Below are 22,863 nucleotides of genomic sequence, written 5' to 3'. Positions count from 1 at the left end.
TAGTTTATAATACAATCTAACGTAAGAATCTTTAGATGAATGTGTATACAAGAAAACTAAAAATCAATCAATGATAAAGGTCAATATAAGACTCGCGAATCTGTTAACTCTTACGGACGAACGCTTTTTAAACTTTTAGAAACTCTGTCCATCAAAAACTAAAAACACATCGAAGTCTTAACTACTAGAAAAGAAGAAAACCACATACTCAATCTTTTATTATTTGAACAATAAAATTTATTTATTTGTAGCTTTCGATTTCAAATATGAAAACTCGAAGTCGCTATTACAGCGACATTCGGCCGCAAAGGGTTAAAAGTTGTGACTAAAATATTGTTAACGTCAGTAAAATTCTTTCTCCCATCAACTCAAGAACCGAAGCTTCTGCGAAGTGTGCACGGAAGAAATAATCGCCAAAAGCGATTAGCCGGTGAAGTAAATACTTAACCAGTTAACGGCGTTTAACGAGTATACGCATCATCTTAACACTAAAACCACCAGACCCATTCCTGATTTCTTCTTTTTGCAATTCTTAAACGGATGTCAGGTATTTCTCTGAGAAATTATTAAAGAATTTGATTTAGCAATACGCAAACTGAGTTGTAAATTATATAGTTAAAGTCACAATAGATGCATTCTTGGAGTTTCTATACAGGAATTTCAAAAAACCAATTTGATTGCTCGGTAATTTTAATATTAAATGCAAGATAGTACTAGTTCGTTCAACGATAAATTATTTATTTTGTAATTCTTCTTTGTTTTGCGTTAGTTTTTCGTTAGAATATATTATAAATGAATTCGTCCTGCGTTTGATAAAGTACATGCTTAATTTTGTGTCTTTATTGCTCGCAAAACGAGAAATTTTTCAAATTAAATTCAACAGTTAACAGGTTAAAGGCAAAGGCAAAGGAAAAGGTATCGCGGACAAAATTTCAGCGGCCAGCTGTGCGCTGTATCAAAGCGTTCCGCCGTTCGTCCGAGGGGGATGGCGTGCGCGCGACGCGACGCCGCTTTTTATTTATGCCGGCCATTTTGCGGCAGGACGAGGCGCCATCTTGTTTTTATGGCCACCCCTCGAACGACTCCGACCAACCCTCATTCTATCCACATGCAGATACGAATCCCCCGGCATTTTATCTTCGGAACTTGGGATCTTCGTCGTTCATCGGTCGCCACCGCAGTGTCCCGAATTGAGTTGCTAGCAGGATAAAACTATTTTTCCGCGCAGATTTTTCAGCCCGATCGGATAATGTTTGTACATCAAATTTTTTTAAAATATATGTATACGTTACAGACAATACAATAAATCGGAGGTTATACATAGTTACCAGCGATTTACACGCGTAACGCAATTAATTTTATCGTAACATATATAATTCACCAAAACGAAAAGAAATGTTCGTCTCACGAAGAAAAATTTCGATCTTGAGATACTGATGCGCATCACTAAGAACATAAATATTACTAATTTCCGCACGTTTCCGCATATTAAAATTTATATGAAAAAACAGCTTGGGGTCTATTGTAAAAAAATAACAAAAATTTTTATGTTTATCAACGTTTGTTATATAATTTAAGTATCCCATATATGAGGAACGTAACCGAAATAGTAACAATAATCCACAAAATTAATTAAAACAATTAAACATACTTTTTTACGTGTGCTCAACATCGTCTTTTTCCTGAAGGATTTTTTAGCCCGAGTCTTAATTACCTTGAGAAATCCCTGTGTTTTCAAATTTTCAAGAATCAGACGTCAAAGGTCACTAGACACTAAAACTAGGCCTGCATTTTTCTACATAAAATTCTGTTACGCTTCAACATTAACTCTTTGCCCTATTATTTGTTCCTCAACTCTTGTCGATATGACTACTGTATCATTAATAATTTACTGGAAAAGGAAAAAAATTCTAGGCATATTCTATGCCTACATTTCCTTTTAAGTGTAATCATTCGATTGCAGAAGAATAATATTTACTTTGAATTCGAATGAACTGAGTAATATTTATGTTTGTTGAATCATATTGAAAATCTTCGTCACGAGTCTGGCATGTTGTTATAAGGCAAGGAGTTAAAACTCCATAATATCGGTACTTTTATTATCTAGATTATTTTAGCGTTTATGTGTTTATTATGTGTTTATTTTTCAAAAATTAAGATATAAGTTTCGTCCATCTAATTTCCCTCTAGTCACAACACTGCTCCGCCGCGAAAGAGCTGTGACTTCAAACTCCCTTCCCTTTCCACAATCTCCTCCACCCCCCCTAGCCCTCTACCATTTACGTTTCCGGGAAGAATTTTCAAGAAGGACGACGAGCGCACTCCCCCTTTGTTTTATTCATAGCTGATCCGTCGATCTGTACTGATTACATTTTAAAGACATTCTTGGCTCCCCGAAGAGGAGCCGCTTGATGGAGGATCCGTTCGCCTCTTAACTCGGTAACTCCTCCGTCGTTCCTCGTCCTCGGCGAGCATGGCCTATCACGCTCCGAGGACTCTGGTAAATGTACATCTTAAAGGTACTTACAAGGTCTACTTGTTAGAACAGAACGCCACTGTAATATCGGAGCAGTTGTCGATGTCAGCGACGGTTTCTTCCGTCAGCCATGTTTAAAGCGTCTCAAAATTGCGACTGCCTGTTGTGCCGAAATGCGGATGTATTGATGCGTTTCTGTATATTACCTTGTGCTAGGATGTTATTGGAAATTGTTATGTTTACTTGGATGTAAATGTGTATCTTTTTTATGAATAGCAGGTGCGTATTTTGAATCATTTTTTGGAGGAAAAGTGTTCTCTTTTATTTGGTCAGTCGAACTGTAAAGTATTTGTTTATTATGATTGATATATACTTATAACTATGAAAGTTCATTTCTTTAAATTTCTACTTATGTTTACTGGATCATGTAAGTGAAACTATAGATTATTAAAATCATTTTGGATATTTAATACAATATTAAAGTCATTTTGACCAGTACAATAATTCTAGTGGCTTTTTTTTATTATAAACGGTTTAGGATTTTTAAATCTTTACAAGAATTAAGTAGAGCTTGATGAATCGACGTTGGTTAAACACTTCTTACTGTGTTGTATACTTCTTTTTTGTTGTACCTATTTGAGACATTCTGTAGTAATTAAGATCATTCTTTCCGTTTAAGTAATTTATGATGTGTTGTATATACTTTTTTAACAGAACGATATATTTCGGAGATATACAAAGAAACAATAATGAACAAACGTCTTTGTATTTTATGAAGTATGTTCCTAAGAAATAAAGTAAGACACCTTATGAACAAAAAAAAATGAACTCGCAGAAAAACACAAGTAAATACTTTCTTCACAAAAACATGTATGTTTGTAAATAATAGTTTCTTATTTGACACATTATTTAATTTAAAGTACTACAGAGCACAAAGTACGATTGCTTTATCGTAATTTAAACTAAATAAAATAATTTGTTTAAGAATACTGTAAGAAGTATGCTCGGAAACCGAAAGAAGAAAAATATCCATGAAAGTATTGGTATCTTTTGTGAAATGACCTAAGAACATTAATAAATGCAGGCTACTAAAAATTCACCAATATTTCTTGGCGCTTCTTACTTCATTATTCACTTTTACAAGGAAGAATTTCGTACCGTCACAACTTTCACGAAGTAATATTTCCGATCGTAAAAGACTCGTATACAAAATTCATTCTTCTCTGAACTATCTCTTGTGCATAAGTTCCGTGAGCTAGGTTATCCTTCATGTTGGACGGTAAAAATTGTTGACGTAAATCATAAGTAACGTTCATTTTTCTTGTTTTAAACTTGTTGGTTTAAAAAAGTAAAATAATCTGATTAACCGTTAAATATTCCTCACTTTTGCGAATTTTAGTTATTTCGTCAAATTTAAACATTCTTATTAGAATTATTTTTTTAATTATTGTTTATTAAACTTTGATCGTTTGTAACAAAGTTGTGTTTAATTTGACTAAATATAAGGAAAATAAGATCTATGCAACAATGTTATAGCTAAACAGAATTCTCGAAGTTTATACAATATTTATTTTTCTCATTCTGATTATACAATTCTGTTATCCTTTTAAATAATTTAATGTAAGATGACATAAAAACTTCTTTTGTTAATAAGACGCTTCAAGTGGCAATAACTGTACTTATATGAATACACTTAACATGACAATTAACCTGCATATGTTTCCCATTTCCGATAGGACTGATTAAAATAGATTTATGAAGCAAATCGATTAAAATGAAAACTTCAGTTACGATTAACAGAGTTATCTTAATGCAACGAGTGTTTCAATGGATGAAGTAAATACCTCATTAATGATTCTGTTTGCAGTGAGACTGATATTTAAAATCCGATACAACTTTCATTCCCTAACGATAAGTTTAATGTGGCAGAAGGAATAATCATATCTAAAATTGTATTACTTCATATAAATTTCGTATATCGTTGATCTGATATTCGCCTATTTCAATAGTAACAAGCAGCTAAATAGTATGTACATAGAAAAAGCATCGTTGTGTCAGGCGTTGAAGTCACCAAACGCTTGATGCGTAACATTGAACACGTCGCAGCGCCGTACGCATTCCCTTCAGAACATTTGTATCAACGCTCAGCAATAAAAAAAAATTTATGAATAAAATTCATTACATCTAACAACCCACAATAAGACAAAATCAAAAGTTCAAACTTAATTAATAATTCCGTATTTATATATTTCCGATTTCTTATTTACCAACGACAGTATCATTTATTTCTAAAAACAGAATTCCAAATAAGTTTTCTGACGAGATTTTTTATAACAAAGTAATTTCAACGGAGAAAGAGATCGGACCAATATCAAAGAAGAGAATTTAACACCATATATACGGAATGAGCCAATTTGACTTATAATGACTTTTATGAACATTATTTGGTAAAAGTTTGGCTCAATTTTGATTGATGCATATACGTATCGTAACTGCCTTAAATCTCTAATTTCCAAATTCTAAACGAACGAATATCAATTTTATTAGAAGCGATAGTGTAAACTACAATAAATGTAAAATATACATTCAGCTTCAATATTAATAAACAAAATTTTGTATAAACTCAAAAATCTTCGTTTTATAAGCAAACAACTGAAAAATGAGACATAACCGTTGGACCCCGGAATTTTTGGAACGAATCAAATGTTCCTCAGTTTCTAATTATTTGCTTATAAAACGAAGATTGTTGAGTTTTTAAAAATTCCTTTCATTCACATTGTAGCTGAATGTGTATTCTAAAAGCTTATGGAAAAAAATGTTGATTATAAGTTTTCACTATTAGTTTCTCGCTATTAAATCTGAATTGATCCGATTCACTAGGTCAACCCTACAAAACCCACCGTTAAATCATCTTTAATACGTTATACATATAAACCATTTCCGTAAAACCCGTCCATAATCGTCGAATTTCACTAAAACTCACTAAAACGGTAAAAAATCCAAGACCATCGACCAACAAGCGCCAAGTGTAAAGGGTTCAGCTAGTAGGGGGGTAACAATTAATTATAATTTGCCTTTACTTTGAAACCGCCTTTTACGGACATTTTATGCACGCCCATAAACCGTCAACTTTACGATTAAAGTTACTATCAACTCCCTCCGCCCCGTTACTGCTTGCTGCCACCACTTCATCCCCCCCTTCATACTCCTCCCTAGCATCCTTCTATTTTTATTCGGTCATACGCGAATTCTTTTTTCATCGTTCTTCGTATTATTCAGGTAATGGCCCGTCGCGTCTTCGCTTAAGACCGTTCCTTTTTAGAGGTTCTTGAAATGTTACCATGTTACGCGGCGTGCGCGCGCGAGTGCGGCCGCACGCTGTCGTAAGGTTGTATCGTCAGGGTAAATACTTCGACCGCAGAGACTCGTCGCCGAGGCATTTTAACAAAAATTGCGCGGTAACAGCCTTCCCAGGCCAATGTCGCTACAGCTATTGGACAAGTTTTAGCGGGCAGACTGCTGTTAGACACGCTAACGACACGACAAGACGGGACGGGACAAGACTCGCTTCACCGGGACGTGATACTTCGAACCACGAAAAGAACACGGGACGGATATCGTCGGTACACACGAATAAACGTTCCCCTCGGTTTCTACTTTTCGATCGTTTTTCTTTCGCCCTCTTGTTGTTTTGTTGGGCGTGTGAATGGCACTATCGATCGACTCAATCGTGATACAGTTCATTTACGCGTGTGTTTGGTAATTTTATTTGTTAGAGATATTCAGACGCGCGCCTAACTTCAGAAGATTTGTTATTTATTTGACAAATTGATATCATTTTTATTTTGTTTAATATGATTTTTGGGTTTTGTTCTCTGAATTTGTTAAAATAAAATTTATGTGTTTTAAAATATTTGTTTCTCTTGATATAATTTATTAAATTGTCATTCAGTTATGACAATTAAATAAAGTTTATTTAAGAAAATGGCTTATTTCATGAGTATTTTATACGAAATTTGGAATAGAATTTTTGTGAGGAGTGTTTGGTTTTTTCAAATTTAAGATGTTTTGTGGTAAATATCAATGAATGATTACACAGTTTTCATGTGAAAATAAAAAAAGCTGTGACATTTTAAACATTACAATAATCTAATTTAAATAACACAAATTACCACATTACTAACACAACAATGGTACAACTGTAAAACTTCAAAAATGTATCACTCAATTATTAAAGTACCATTCCATTCTAAAAACCACAATCAAGACCACAGCAGGACCGCTACAATCATAAAACCCCAATCGAAAGTACTAAAACGTCACAGAAAGGTTCGGTCAGCAACCGAACAGGCCGTTTCTCGCCGAAAACGTCGATCGAAGCTGCTCCATTGATCGAACGCAACACAAAAACGATTCCTGGCGACCCGATAATTTCCAGCGTCTCATTAGTGCGCGCGGATTTATCGTTAACAAGTCCTCCCGTCGACCCGGCGCGTCCCGATTCGTAAATTCGAAATCCCGCGTATCGTGTGGCCGTGCGTGCGTCCGGCTGTTCTACGAAAGTAATTACGGGAATGAATTACGAGAGAGACAGCGAAACCGTGCTAGTATACGGAATGATAATGCGACCGGCGGGTATAATGACCGGCGCGCGATTATCATCCTAATAAGCGAATTACGCAAGAAAAGTCCCCCGGTGAATTAGAATGTTAGGAGGCCAATGAGCAGTTTAAGAGTTTTAACGTGGCCGAGGAAAGTCTGGAAACGAGACGAGACGAGAGAGAAAGATTCAAAGGCGGGACGAGGCGAGAGGAATCGTCGTCCTTCCACGCCTGTCGGTGTTTCTCGGTTTCCCACAGATGCTTCGAATTAGGCTTCGCGAAATGAACTTGAGAAGTTTGTCATTATCCGTCGTCTATTATGTCTAACGCTGAATCCATTCGTGAAACTTGCATTTTTTCTCGGTGCTTAAATGGGCGCTGTCAAAATGAACCTCAAGCCATTTTTGAACGTGTCGCTCGTTCGGCCTTGTAATTAGTAGATTTGCGTGAGTACAGAAAGTTGCAATGGATTGAAGTTGTATTTTAATACTAGATTTACGGATATTTGATGTATAGTTTGATCTACCTTGCTTAGAAAAATTGGTATTCGTTCATTTAGATTTTGGAAATTAACTCATTAGTAATTGATTCATAATATTTACCTTTAGTAGTATCAGTATTATTCTCGAAATTAAAGACTTATTTTCATGTGCATCATCTTTGGAAAATTACAGCCAAATCGAATTTTAAACACGTTAGAGCAAACAGAACGAAAGCAAAATTCTTATTACTTATTTTAATACAAAATATAAAAATTAATTTTACGTTGGATAATAGTCACAGATTCCTGGATTCTTTCTTCTACATCGTGAAATTGATTAAATATCAATCAAAATCGAGTCAAACGATTACCAAGTAATGTTTATAAAATGTTTTTATATAAAGCTTAATTTCTGAGAAAATCAATATTGACAGTTCGTGTAAGAAACATTATAGACTTACAATTCCTAACATTTTCTTGTCCATTATTTCGCTATCTTTTTATTAAGACGATAAATAGACAGCAGGTGATTATCGAACCATTACACCTGTTTTTTTCCTGGCATGCGTTATAAACGACAATTTTTAAGATCACTAAGTATTTTAAAACAAACACTAGCAATTAGAAAAATTATAAAGAAGAAGACCATGGATTATAATTAATAAGGAAAATTATATTATACAGTAATGTAATAATAAATATATTTTCCATTTTTCTTCATTTTTGAGGTCAGATACGCTTTTTCGGTAGACTTCAGTAATTTAATATATTTTCTTTCTCTCAAATACACTTACAATATGACATTTTTTATATTATAAAATTGGTATAATAAATTTTAGGCTCACAATAGGTTACGTATAATTATAGAATGTATCAAATAATCACTGACAATAGAATGCGACATGTTCTTAGTGTATATATTATTTCTATTTTATTATAATCAGACATTTTGCTGTCCTTATATTATAAATACAGAGAATTAGGCGTATACAAAATTCATGACACGATTTAATAAAGGAATACGGTTAAAGATAAAAGTATTTTAAGAATCACATCGAATTATTGCCGACGTGGAAAGAGTTATTAATACGTAAGATCAACAAGTAAATGTTTCTGGAGGTATTCGTTATTCAAATAATGTTCAAAAATATATGAAAGTTGTATCGTGTACTTCTGTTCTTGCGATATACATATAGTATATTTCTCTCCCGAGAAAAATCCGTTTATTAATGAGACCAGTACCCGATATAACCGTGCATTCGAGGACGAGATTGAATTTCCTGTCTGCGCTGACACGCCATGTTTGCTTCAATTCGCTTATATTTGAAATTGAAGTAAATGATCGAATACATACAAATATTTATGAACAAAGTATGAAAACTGTATATTTTTATTCTCAAAATAAAGAATTTTAAAAGCATATTTGTCAAATGATAAACTAATAATAATGGTAATAATAATAATATAACTTTATTTTGTATTTAAATACAACTTCGTATTCACTTTTTATTGTAATAGAAAGTGATTAACGCAAAAAGGAAAATTATATGATTTACCCAACGAAGAATTAAAATTGTGTATAATTGGAAACTGTCTATAACAAGAAATTAAAACACTGTTTCTCCAATGAAATCTAGGGAACCATGTAGTGGACTTCTTACTCTAAAAGAATTCAGTTTATAACATCTAAGTAACCTATGTTAACATTAGAACTACCGCATCCGTCAAAATGAGTAATTTCAATTTTCGTATTTCGCAATTCTTGATATCTTAAAAACGTTAAATATCCAAAATTATTTGAAAAATAAATAGTTTCACTTCGACACTATAATTAACTCGTAACGGTCAACAATTTTCTATTAACTTTTTGTGAACTAGACTATCTTAAACTTGTAACATTTCTTTTCATAAAAAACTGAATTATGCATCGAAGTGTTAAATACTAAAGGAAAAAAAGCTACATGTCAGTCCCTCGTTAATTGAATAATTAAATTATCCATTTGCAGTTTTCGAGTTTAGGTATCGAAGCTCGAAGTCGAAGATATTCACCCGCAGAGGGTTAATATATGAAGAAAAAAAATTTATTTTTACAATTTTTATTAATCATATTAAACGCTAGGTAGTTCTAGTGTTAATCGTAATAAATTCGCGCAAGGGAAATCCGTGTCTGAATTAGTGCACCTCGGTTATATTTACGTTATAATTGACCGGACAATATTCACGAGATCATTTCATGTTTCGTTCACAATTTCTGCATACCGCGGGGGTATTTTTGGGCAAGGGCGGAGCATCGGTAAAAGGACTGGCCCGCGGATGGCGGGAAGAGGGATGGATAATGGAATAATATCCACCTGATGGTCGTTTATCCTTTAACGATAATTCCTCGGTTTCCGGCAAACTGCGAGAGAGAGCAGTTACGTGTCAAATTTAATTTCACGAGAAATTTTCCACGACCCACCATTTTCTGCACACCCCATAGCTGTGACGGTGAGATCATTATCGTACTAAACATTAATTTCGAGGCTTAGCTCCTACCGCTGATGTTTCAGTTATCGTTGAAAGGGTTATCGAGCCACCCGTAAATACCCTTGTTGCATTTGGAAAATGTTAGATTCTAAAACGTTCAAATTGAACATATCGTTGACCGGCAATTTTACACAGAAGCTATCTCATATCATCGGTTATTATTCCTTAATTAAATATGAAAGTGAAACAATCTAAATAAACTTCAATATATCTTATTTATACATAATAAACTGATATGAAACTTTGGACGTATCTTTTACATAACATTTAATATTTTGCTCTTGCAATATTCTATATTGCCCTGCGTTTCAAAAATTGAAATATCCATTGCAAGTGCAAACACGAGTTAACTGGTGACCGGTCAACAATATGTAAAAAGTTTTGTGACTTAGAATAATGGGAAAAATTGAACAAAAATTGAACTTTTCTTGTTGCTGTTCCTGTATCTTTTACAATTGTGTTAACATATGTAATGAATGTAATAACATATTTAACACGTTGACATAGTGGTCACCGATAAGCGTTCAAATTACTTGAAAATAATTACAAGAAGAAAACTGATGTTGAATTAAAATGTTTAGTTAAATGAGTAACTAAATAATAGTATAACTTAAGAACTATGATATCAAACCATTAATAACTAATTCTAATACCATTTGCCTTCGTTATGTTACGATAAGTAATATTATACGAAACACTCTAAATTCTCGTGGCAATCAACGTGTTAACAAATCGCAAATCATTTGGAATTTAATAATCATTAATATTATTAAAGTAAACTTGAATCGTAAGATTATATTATTGTAGATTTTTAGTATGAAAACTTTTCATTGTAGGTAAATTCAACGAACGTAACGAGGGGATTAGAATATTTATGTATAATGAATTACATACAGTAATTACCTATATTGTGAAAGATATATCAATTTTTTAGTGTGTGCTGCATCTGTAATAAAACAATCATAAAAGGCACGTAGAAATAAAAAATATATATTTATTAATAGAAATTTTTAAAGGGTACAATATTTTAAACAATTATATTCAGTCATCTAATATTTTGTCATAAAATGAATGGTTTGTATTTTCCACATATTTTTCCATATATATCGTATGTATTATATAAATATTAACACTTTGTATAAATCTATATCTTATAAATAGTTATGAAAGTACAGTAGAGCATTTAGATCTTTATATTTACTTAATTCTTACTCAGATTTGTTTTACACCATCGCTTTTAAAACATAACTACCGTATTATAGAGGACTTAAGTTGAACGTGTATATGTACCAATATATTTTAGCTGATTAATATAAATATTTCAGCTGATTAGTTATTGGTAGAATCCGCATTTGCAACATAACTACATACCCTATTATAAAGGACATAAGATAAACGTACGAATTAGTGACCAATTAAGGTTATATAAATATAAATATTTAACATAAATATGCAATACAAATATTTCAGTTGGTTAATTACTGGTAGCATCTCCGTTTACTTTAATCAAATTGTGAATGCCACAAAAAATGGTCACACCATGATTCCACAAATGGCTGTCTCTTTGATAACAAATTTCCTATACACCCTATATATCCAGTCGAGCGATTTTATCCAAGCCCCTTACGGTGTTTCGCATTCGTATCGTATCCATAACTTTATTGGTTCTTTTAATAATCGTCCGCGTACGGTATTTCGTGTTACACCTTTTACGAGGTAACGCGGATATCGTTTTAATGCCGTCAAAAACGCGGCGCTAAAACGCGACCTCCTGATCCTGCGAAGATACGAAATACTTATCTGTTAAATGTCATTTAGTTGCACGCGATACCGCATTGAATGGATACCATGAATAATGAGAGAGTTACCCGAGAAAGTTAGTCACATAAAGGATGAGCACGTATTTCAGAGTGTTAACCCCTTGCTATACGATTTATTTCTTAACAATGATCGATACAACTATTGAGTTGTTGTAAAACGTTTGAAGGTATTTTATATGAAATAAAAAGAAAATTTCTGAACTCTTAGCTGGCTAAACCAAAATTAAGTAAAAATGAAGAAAGAGGTATCCTTTATGCACATTACGACAATTTGAAAGCAAATGTTATTTGTTTCGAAGAAATAAATTCTTTTGTTAATCTCCCACAGAGACGTCAAAATTGTTGCATTGAGACAATACTTTGCGATTAATAATTTGAAAAACCTAAAATCCGCCATTTTGACGGATGCGGTAGTTCTAGTATTAATATACAACTACACTTGAAAAAGATGGAGTTTATTTTTCCTAAAGTTGTAGATAATTAATCAATACTAATTTTCTCTAAAATATAAAGTGCATAAATATTCTTGCAACATACAGTATATAAAGTAAATAATTATGTATGTACAGTAACATGTTCCAATAAAAATCATATTAAATGTCGAAGAACACATTTAGAAATAGAATGAATTATGAGACAGTTATTTGAAGCCTTTTAATGGACCTTATGGTCTAAAATAATTAATACTAATGACCTAAAATCTAAAACAGTGGATCTGACTTTTACCGTTCTCTTTCGTCGTATAAAATGAAAATAATTAGAATATAAAATTATAAATTATAAACAAAAATGAAAGGATTAAAAGATTTATTCTGAAAATATTTTATATAAAATAAAGATCTATTATTACATTAAATTTGTCTACATTTAAAAATAAGTCATACACTTCATTTGTATATAAACTTAATACGACCGCAAAAGGTTAAGTTACTGTTATAATTCCAATAGTAAAGTAATTTAAGATCCCCTAGCATTAAATGGAAAATACATTAACGTAACAAAAAATATTAAGTTGGTAAAGCATTCTAAATACGTAATATGCTCCCAATTATTTCTGTTATTCTCATATTTCAAATATATAGCATGATTACAGAAGGTGTATCACCATTTATACAAGTTTGATAAAATTCTGCAAATTCGTTCTTTGACATCATTGCATACAAAATGCATTTAATATGCAATATTTGCATCATTACTTCTGAAGGAAAAATTTAAGTCTTTTAGATTACGAGTTGTTGAAAGAAGGATTTTAATGTCATGAAATTTATTCGCACTTTACCAGCAGTAGAAGTAAAGACAAATCACGCGCCTCGATAAGATCTAATAACCATCTCTCGATCTTTTTCCGCAATAAGAAAAAAAGGAAACAGTTGAAATTTCAAGTATTCTAGAATTTATAAATCACTACATTAACGATATAACAAAAACTAACCACTTTCGTTAGGAGCCAAAAGAAAAAAAAACGCTAGCCTGAAACGATAACCAGTATTTCTATAGCCAATCTCGTAATGCATTTATCACTACCGCATACCGTATATCATGTTTCGAAGCATTAAATCCATGGGTTTGCATATCGCATTAAATGCACTTTCTGTTATTCATGCGCTATTACTACGACAGATAAGCGCTTAATGATGTCGATAGTCACGCTTCAAAGAGAATAAAATACAGAAAACGATACACCGCCTCGTGCGTGCGTTAAAATTTCACTAACGAGAGCAAATTGTGGGGAGGATAAAGAGGAAACTGGATATTCAACGTAACGATTGGCATTGTAACGAAATCGAATAACCCATCTGAAATAATCGGTAATTTTATCTCGTTCATTTTTCATTCGCAGCCATTTTGATGAAAGGTTTCTTTGTCGATACGTTTACCATCGTGTTTCACGCATTTGAAGCAACTGAAGCCATTAATTCCAAAACAGAACAAGTCCAGTTTTTGGCATTATATGAATTTTTCACATAACTGTTTTTAGCGTACCCAGATTCATCTAATGATATTTAAGACAATGTAAAAATTTAACTCCTCACATGTTTTTTTAAGGACAGTAACATTCGAAACAGCACAAATCCTTCAATTGAAACCATGCATTCCGAAACAGTACAAGTCAACTAATTCAACATTTCGAGAAAATAAATCTTTCTTTCAATCTTCGTTCATCTACTCATTATTTATTTTATTAATTCTTGCTGTGAGTATTGGTTACATATACTCTGAGCAAGCTGAGAACGGTTACATCAATAATTCATATGGTTAACGTTAAAAATTGGACTTGTGCTGTTTTAAAATTCACAACTTTAATTACAATAAAAAAACCGTGGGCATTTTGATTCTTGAAATTATAATGTACAACAATTTTCGTTACATTTCTTGCTATTACATAAAGAAATAAAGGTAATGATACACCATAAATTATTGGAAACTTAACATAATCAGTGAAAGTAATTATCAATCAAATCTGTGTTAGGGGATATGTTTACTGTATGTTCAAGTAGTATTTGATATTCTGCTGGATTACAAATAATTTTCATTGGTCACAGTAAAAGTGTTGAAATATGTGCTGACATAATTACTATTTCAACTTAATATAGTTAATGATCACTAATAACTCTACTGTTAATGTGACCACTTTAAAATAAACTCAAATAAACGTTTATTATTATTATTAAAAATTTTAATTTTGAAAATAAACCTTTAGATTTATTAGATAAAAATAATACTAAGTAAACGTTATAAATTATAGTCTTAACGTTAATAACTAACAATAAGTATTTACATTTTCTGCTATGACGATAACCTCTACCACAGTTTCAAACCAGTTTGATAACATTAATCTTTCAGTTTTATTACAAACTTACATGGATAAGATTCTCGTTAAAAGTACTGAATAACTGATGATCACTGTATTGTAGCCAAATTACTATGCAATCAGTAAGATCAAAATGTCATGCTATTTAGCATTAAGTCTTTCCTATAATTCGTTTTATAGAAATGACACTTTAATTGATTTAAAATATAAATCAAAATTAATAAAGTGTAAAATTATGGTACTAGAAGAGCATTCAAAACTTTTAAATAATATTTCTATATAAAAACAGGGAAAATGGTAATGTGAACAAAGTTTTATAAAACCTTCGAGCTATATTCTAATACTCGATTTGAATTATTGAATAAAAAGTTACATTTTTCAATGGAAAAACGTTCACCAGGTATTGACATATTTAAAAAAAAAAAGTATTTAAAAAAGAAACGGCCCGAAATTTTGAAATCTATTATTACAAAGTTCAAAATTTATTTTCACAAAATTATTTCAGGCATTGTTTAGCCTAATTCCATGAAAACTAGTTTCACGAAATCGTCGGATTCCACGAATAATCTTTCCAGTTATTTCAAGTGTCGTTTTCCGGAAGAAATTACATTCAAACAATCTGACCGTCACCAGTGTTCGATATTTAATGGCCTAATTTGCACTACAGCACGGAAAGTCGGTCGCAAATGGAACAGAAACTGCAATATTGGTTTGCTGCAAATGAAACTTTCGTTTCGAACGAGGAAGTTCGAAGCAAATAAATCTTTACTACCAACTTCGCTAATTTAATGAGAATAATTGGTCAGCAAGTTATACAAATATTTATTCATACCTGACGTACGAAATGAGACGGAAAAAGAAACATTCAAATATTCCACGTTAAAAATACACGGGATGTTCAAAGAAACTATAAATGAAAAAACAAAATATATGTCGTATTTAATATGTTTAAATTTTAACATTCAAATGTTTCCGTGGTAATGAAATAAATAAGAAAATATTAATAAACAATATTATTTATTGCATTTTATAACTGCCCACGTATGGAGACTTCAATATACAAGTATGAACTAAAAAAATGTAAATTAATCAAAATTGTGAAAGAGGCTAAGAGTTATATTTTTATGCGAGAGATAGAGTATCAAACAATTGATATTACTGTTTACTTAGAAACGTCTTGTAAAAACCATTACGAAATAAAATATTTGATCCGTCGCCTCTAACAAAAATCAAAATCGAAAATAAGTTTCCGACTGGGAACAGAATGCCATAGAAGGTTAAATACCTTAACGTATCGTCGAGAAAAAAAGAAAAAAACAACGGAAACATTAGCGCACAGGTGATCGGCCGTTCGGTGAGCACCGATCCAATATTCACTCCCGGCGAACGACAGTCTCCGCGGTCGCAAATCGTATTGCGGGCCCGTTCCCAATCTAACAGCGTGTACAATAATTGCCCAGGATGAACGGCATCCCGATAAGAAAATCTCGAACGAGTTTTAACCGCGATTTACGCGTCTAGTTTCGCATAAGTGGCCGATAAAGCTTCGTTTTGATCACGCGGGCTTCCCCACTGTCCGGTAATGGCGGTGGCACGATCCTATCTGACTAACGGTAATTTTATTAATACTCTTTCCACTGAAATCGCAATGCACCTGCCCGGCTGCCGACTACAAAGACGGCGTTACAATTTGCACCGGCCCGAGTAAATCGTTCCGTGTAACTCGTAAGCTCGCTTTTACGGTTTCATAATCATTTCCCAAAGCGAGCTCTGCCCACGGCACACGATATCGTAAGTAATCCCCCGCGTACCGCCGCCGTCGCGCCGTGCACATAATTTTCAACATCGCCATTTTATTCTGGAATTTCGCCCGATTGTTTTGCCTCGATCCTCATCCCCATTTCTACGACAGTTAGCCGCGCGCCGCCGCCTGCCTCTGGGCATTCCTTCTCGAACCCGTTCGCTTCGAAGATTTTGTCACTTCGGTGAATTTAGCCTTTGGTAAAAAGTTCCGTGGAAATTAACGCTGTGGAGCTGGATGTAGCGTTTACTGTCGCTGTCCTGGGTGAAATATTTCAAACAGTGAATAGTGAGTAATTTATTTGAGTTGCTGATTTAATTTTAATTATGTGTAGTTCTTTAATTGTGAGTAGAATATTTTACTTTTTCCATTTGCCATTTTGATAGTGAGTCATTTCGAATTTATTCGAATTACAGATTTCATTTTATTTGAATGTAATTTTTTAATTGAGCATGGAATACTTTATTCTTGCCATGAGCTTTTAAAATGCTATTTTGGAAATAATATAATGTAATGAAATCTTTTATTTCAATTTATTTTTGGCATAAAGAAACATAAAGGTAAAGGAATTTTCAAACAATAGAATAATTTTCTTGGGGTTAATTTTAAGCTATATTAATTTGAATAAAGATCAGTTATTCGAAAACAAGGCAATAATAAAAATAAATTAACTTCGGATCCTCATGATTCATAGAAAAAGATTCAGAAATTATATTTAGTAGAACTTTTTTATTAGCAACAATATTTGCTTTATTGTTTTCTGTCATATGTCTCGACCGATTTTGCGTGTTATAGATGTTCCATTTAAAATTGGTTTATTGCGTTATAATGATCATAATAGTTCATTTCCTTAACAAGAAATCAACTTTCTACGTTGAGATCTTCATTAGGAAAATTGAAAAATAATTCAAACATAGCAATATAAAATAGGCTGAAACAATCATTTTAAATAAATATAGATTAATAATCATAAACTTGTTACAGCTACATGAATTAATTTTAAATATAAAAGATTAAACATTAAGAAATACCTTTATTAAAAGATCTAGATTTTCTTCTGACCGAATAAATGTGATCTCAAACTTCAGCAGTGATGTGTGTAATCACTTCACATTTGCAAGAAGAGAAAGTATAAGCAACAAGGAAACATGTTTAAATGGCAAGTAGAAAGTTCTAATACAAAGATATTAATTCTGTTCATATTATATTACATACTTATAGAAATTGAATTTTTTTGTGACATAGGATATATCGCCATGCCAATCTATTGTAGAAAATTTAACAAAGTTTTTATTTTTTTACACTTTTCTTTAAATCCAGTTTGTGTAAATTGGTAACAAAGTAATAGCGATAATAAAAATGGTTCACCAAAACAATACAACAATATGAATTAGTAACAATATATACTTGTTATAATAATAGAAAATGTTTGATACTTGTACATTTACACATAATTATTCTTTAACAACTTCATGTGTGACTGCATTTACCCGAGATCCTTGGGTTCCATCGAAAATTTTTGTGAAACAATCAACGTTTAATAAGGAAAAAACACGACAGGAACGAGACACGGAGCAGTGGAAATTATTGACATAAAACTAATAAAAGCTCTATTTTATTCACGCGCCATTTATATTAGGCTCCTCGCACAAGTATCCAATACTGCATCTTCCATAGCGAAGCATCAATAATTCTGTAACTTGGAACACAAACAATCAATAACATCATTTTAGCGAAGTGTTGTCGCTGTTATTATTAATCGGAAAATTACCAAGAGATTTGATTACAATTGAACAGTCAGCTTTAAACTTGTTACGAAGAATTTTGACAATTTCATACACTATTAAAGGATGGATAATAATATTTCTGTCGATTAGTCAAACGTTGCACTCTTATTTTTGTAATTTCGTACGTTTCTTTTATACATGACCAAATGGCGGTCATTTGTATTATAATTATTCTGATTCATCTCGTAATTATATAAACAGTTGTTTTATTTCAAATTTTTTACTTTTTTTCATATTCTTTTTAATTTCTTGTGTGTTCGTTACTGTCATTTTTAAGTTACATATTACTTGTTTGCTTATATGATTAATGCTTCGAATGTCTACCTGTTTAGGCTATGTCAATACCGTCAATATAAACTAAAAAGATTAATTGAAAGTTAAACAATGAAGCTTAATGGATAGTTTAGTTAGATAGTTAATTTATTGCATCTGAAATAACAACATGATATATGAAATATTTGGTAGCTTTACACTTTAATAAGATTATATCACTCATTTGTTTATTGACTATTCCTTTATGTTTATAATACTTCGATAAAGATGAAGAAGAAGAATAAGTAATCACAGAATATTCTCATTCATAAATAAACGATTTCTTTAAATTTGTTATTTAGAAAGTTTTTTAAAAAATAAATAAAAAAAGATAAGATTTCAAATTTTGGTAATAACTTGACCAAATTTTGATTACGTTCCATTCGAACGTTTGAAACACTAAAAATAAAAAGTTATATTTAACCTAATATTTAACATAATCTGTTAACTCTATCAATCTTTTGTAACAGTAGCCGGCGCATTTCCAAGGAGGATCGGTCATCCCTACCAAAACAGGACACCACCAAAGAGAAAGAAGCCAAGGACAAGCTTCACCAGATTGCAAATCGCCGAGCTTGAGAAACGTTTCCACAAACAGAAATACTTGGCATCTGCTGAGAGAGCAGCTCTGGCTAAATCCTTGAAGATGACTGACGCTCAAGTGAAGACCTGGTTTCAGAATAGACGAACAAAATGGAGGTAAGTTTTCCGTACTTCTTAGCACATTGTTGACTAGTCATGAGTTAACTCGTGTTTGCATTTGCATTAGTTATTTCAAGTTTTGAAACGCAGGGCACTGTAAAATATTGCAAAAATAATATATTAAAAGTTATATAAAACATATGTCCAAAGATTCATTTTAATTCATCATGTATGAATAAAATATATTGCAATTTATTTAGGTTGTTTCACTTTCATATTTAATTACGGAATAATAACCGGTGACATGGGATAGCTTTTGCGTAAAATTGCCGATCAACAATGTGTTAACACTTTATCTATCGCTTCAGATTAAAGTAAACACTCACTATGAAACTAAATACCAATATGATTTTTATCATCACATAGAAATGTACGTTTTCACTTGAATAGCTTTGTAACTTTAAAATCAAAATATAAGGAAATCGTTGTTCTGACTTCTTTTGGGTTAAACTAGCGTAATTTTCATATATTACTGATTGTTAAGCATTTGCAATCGAAAAGCCGATTAATAGGCTTGGGATAGACAAAATGTTAACGTAATAATTTGAAAACTGATGAAATTAAGGTTATTATCAATTTTCGATTCAATTAGAAATTTTTTTATTAATGATAACAGCTAGCGAGGAATGAGATATAACTTATAATTTTATAAATTATTCGAGTTTTTAATATTTTTATAGAATATCATAAAATACTCATTTTACTGAACTTGAGGTAAAGTTAAGAGTTGTATAAATTATTCAAAATTTATTAAAATGAGTAATTTATAATATTTTATAACATCGTTTACAATATTATAATATATTTCTAATATTGTTTGCATTATTTTAACGTCCGTTTTGTTAAAAAATAGCAAAAGAATTTATTTGCAACGTCAGGTGTCGTTATTTCGCTAACGAAATATATCTCTTTATCATCTTTAAGGAATAAGCACAGAAAGAATTTTATTTTCTTGAATAGTTTATCGTTGCTTGATACTTTAAACCAATAGTTGAATGATTTTAGGGTTAAAGGTGACCTTAGAAATCTAGCAAACTTAATAAATATAATTTTTTCTCCATCTATAATATAAAATAAATCTTTCTTAAAATAGAGTGATATTTTCTCTCGTTATCTCACTAGGTATATATATGTTGTTTAAAGTTCCGATTGGGTATATGTAACCGTATTTACGAATACCAAATTAGCATTGAAAATGAAATGAGAAAAGCAACAGGGAGTATAACCTTTAACGCCAGAACTACTGAGCATTTAATACGATTGATGTGTAATCCATATTGTAGCGAGTGAATGTTTGAATGAGTACGAGATGGGCACCGAATGAGTGAGAACGAATGGGATAGAGCGACAGGCGAAAGATGCGAAGGATTGGTGTACGAAGAATGAAAGAATGTGTGAGTGTTGCCAAATACGATTGCCAGGAGAGGACGAGAGTCAGTTGGTAGTTGACCAGCGAAAAACAACAGAATAACACGTCGAGAAGAGATTGCGACACTATAAAAATTATAACAATAGATAATTTTCAGTTTCTTCAGACATCCATTATAATATTCAAATGAAACCATTTATTTTCAAAATCATTTCAAATATTCAATGCTTTGAAAATATCAATAATTGCGAAATAAGAACATTGAAAGCTGTTAATTTGCCGGATGCAGTAGTTCTAGTGTTAAAATACGTACTTAGATGTTAGAAACTGAATTTTTTGAGACTAAGGAGTCCATTCATTATAGTATTCAAGTGAAACTATTTATTTTCAAAATCATTTCGAATATTCAGTGCTTTGAAAATATCAATAATGGCGAAATAAAAGACCGAAACCAGCCATTTTCACTTACGGCAGTTCTAGTGTTAACTGAATTCCCTAGTAAAATTAATTCAATTTCACCGAGAAAGCAAGTCAAAAGAGATCTATCCTTCCGGGTTCGACGTTGCATCTCTCACGGACCCAGAGGTCGAAGCGTCGAAGAAATTGGAAGGGAAAATGCGAGATGGAAACCGCGCTCGGAATGTTAATAGCGGGTCAGGAGCGTCCTGTCGTGTGTATCTGAGGACGCACAGAGAGCCGAATGTATTGGAGTCTCTTCAAGATAAGGAAGGACGAAAACACGTCATTTAGATAAAGCGGGGACCGTTCGTGGCGCGGGTACCTGATACGAGGGGCGTCTTCGCGGCGAGACCAAGCCGAGGGGACATTCTTCAGAAATACGGCCCGAAACCCTCCACATTTCCCGCCCTAATAGTTTTAGACGAGGTTTTTAAAAGCGTCCTCCTGCCGTGCGTCCTTGAATTATTCCGGGAAGTGTTAGGATACCGAGATGACTACGTCAAAACTGGACAGTTAGCAGGGTTATGCCTTGTGATTATCATCGTAAAAATCTCAAGCTTTACCCTTATCGAATGTATTTTTCAATGACCTCGTAACTTCATGAACTACTTTTGCTTTTTAATGGAACGTTGTGTCTATCCTTGCGCTTCAAGAAAAGTTAGAATGTGCGATGGATTACTGATTTGAAATGAGTTCATTTGGAGCTACTTTTGTTTTACATTTCGTAGTTTGTGATTGCAGGTACTTAGTGACTCAGTTTCTTTGTGTACGTTTAGGGGTCCTGTATTACGTTGCTTAAACATGCCTAAACTTTTGTACAGTTGAAACAGTTTTCTTAATAAAGCAGAAACTCAACAATCAAGATTCTTTATAACGATTGATCTACTATCTTTCTTATACCTCATGTATCTAACAAAATTTGGTTTGTTCGATACGTTACCAAAAAAATTAATATTTAGGTTTAATTTAATTAATTCTGGCGACGTGGTAGTCAAAGTGTTAATAAGGTGGTGGTATTGTTCCGGTATAGCAGACTTGAATAGTGAGAAACTATAAGAAATGTGATTAGGTTAGGTTATACCAGAAAACCAATTACAATTTTATTGTTTCTATTAAAAAGCTGAGGTAGATAAAAAATGAAATAAAATTTGTAATAGTTTAATTATAAACTATTGGATATTGTATTTCGGTAAAATAGGATTTTATCAAAAACTGTTCGTTACTAACTGGTACAAATAATACGCAAATATGAGAATATTTACATCAAATTCTTTATAGTTCGAAACATTCTCAATATTTCTTCTTTCGTGGTGCATACAGAAAGGAGGCAAATAGTGAACTAGATTTTCCGTAGTGGAAGCAAGACTTATTCTCCGTTTTATGTATAACAGTCCGCGAGTTTGTGGAAGAGCAATGCCGTTACTTTTAGCATTGTTCCTGGAGGCGTAGCAATAAAGAGGCAAATCGGTAAAAACGAGGAATGTAAAACGCAACGAATAAAAACGAGGAGAATGCCTTGAGAAGGTTCGTAACGATCTAATAAGAGATTGATAACAGGATTCTGCAGAAAAATCTCTTGATGCCGTTGCGACGGGACTTGAATTTCTTGCTGAGTTTTACCACAATATTGCACTTACCAGAATATACAAAAATGAAAATTATAGTTCCTTCGAAGAAACTGTAGAAGCGTTTCCTTTTCTTCAATTGTTTTATCCAA

At 32.4% G+C, this 22,863-nt stretch overlaps 1 protein-coding gene across 1 annotated transcript in view; it reads left to right on the top strand.

Moving 5' to 3' along the window:
• Positions 1–22,863, top strand: part of C15 (homeobox protein C15) — a 68,873-nt gene that overhangs the window by 35,239 nt on the left and 10,771 nt on the right. Inside the window, exon 2 of the mRNA XM_031988172.2 lies at positions 19,087–19,315. Coding sequence (XP_031844032.1) covers positions 19,087–19,315 — 229 coding nt within the window. The remainder of the gene's footprint in view (positions 1–19,086; positions 19,316–22,863) is intronic.

The sequence above is a fragment of the Nomia melanderi genome, chromosome 2, assembly GCF_051020985.1.
Source record: "Nomia melanderi isolate GNS246 chromosome 2, iyNomMela1, whole genome shotgun sequence".
Classification (NCBI taxonomy): domain Eukaryota; kingdom Metazoa; phylum Arthropoda; class Insecta; order Hymenoptera; family Halictidae; genus Nomia; species Nomia melanderi.
The sequence above is the reverse complement of the archived record's forward strand: the minus strand, read 5'-3'. Positions and strand labels throughout refer to the sequence as shown.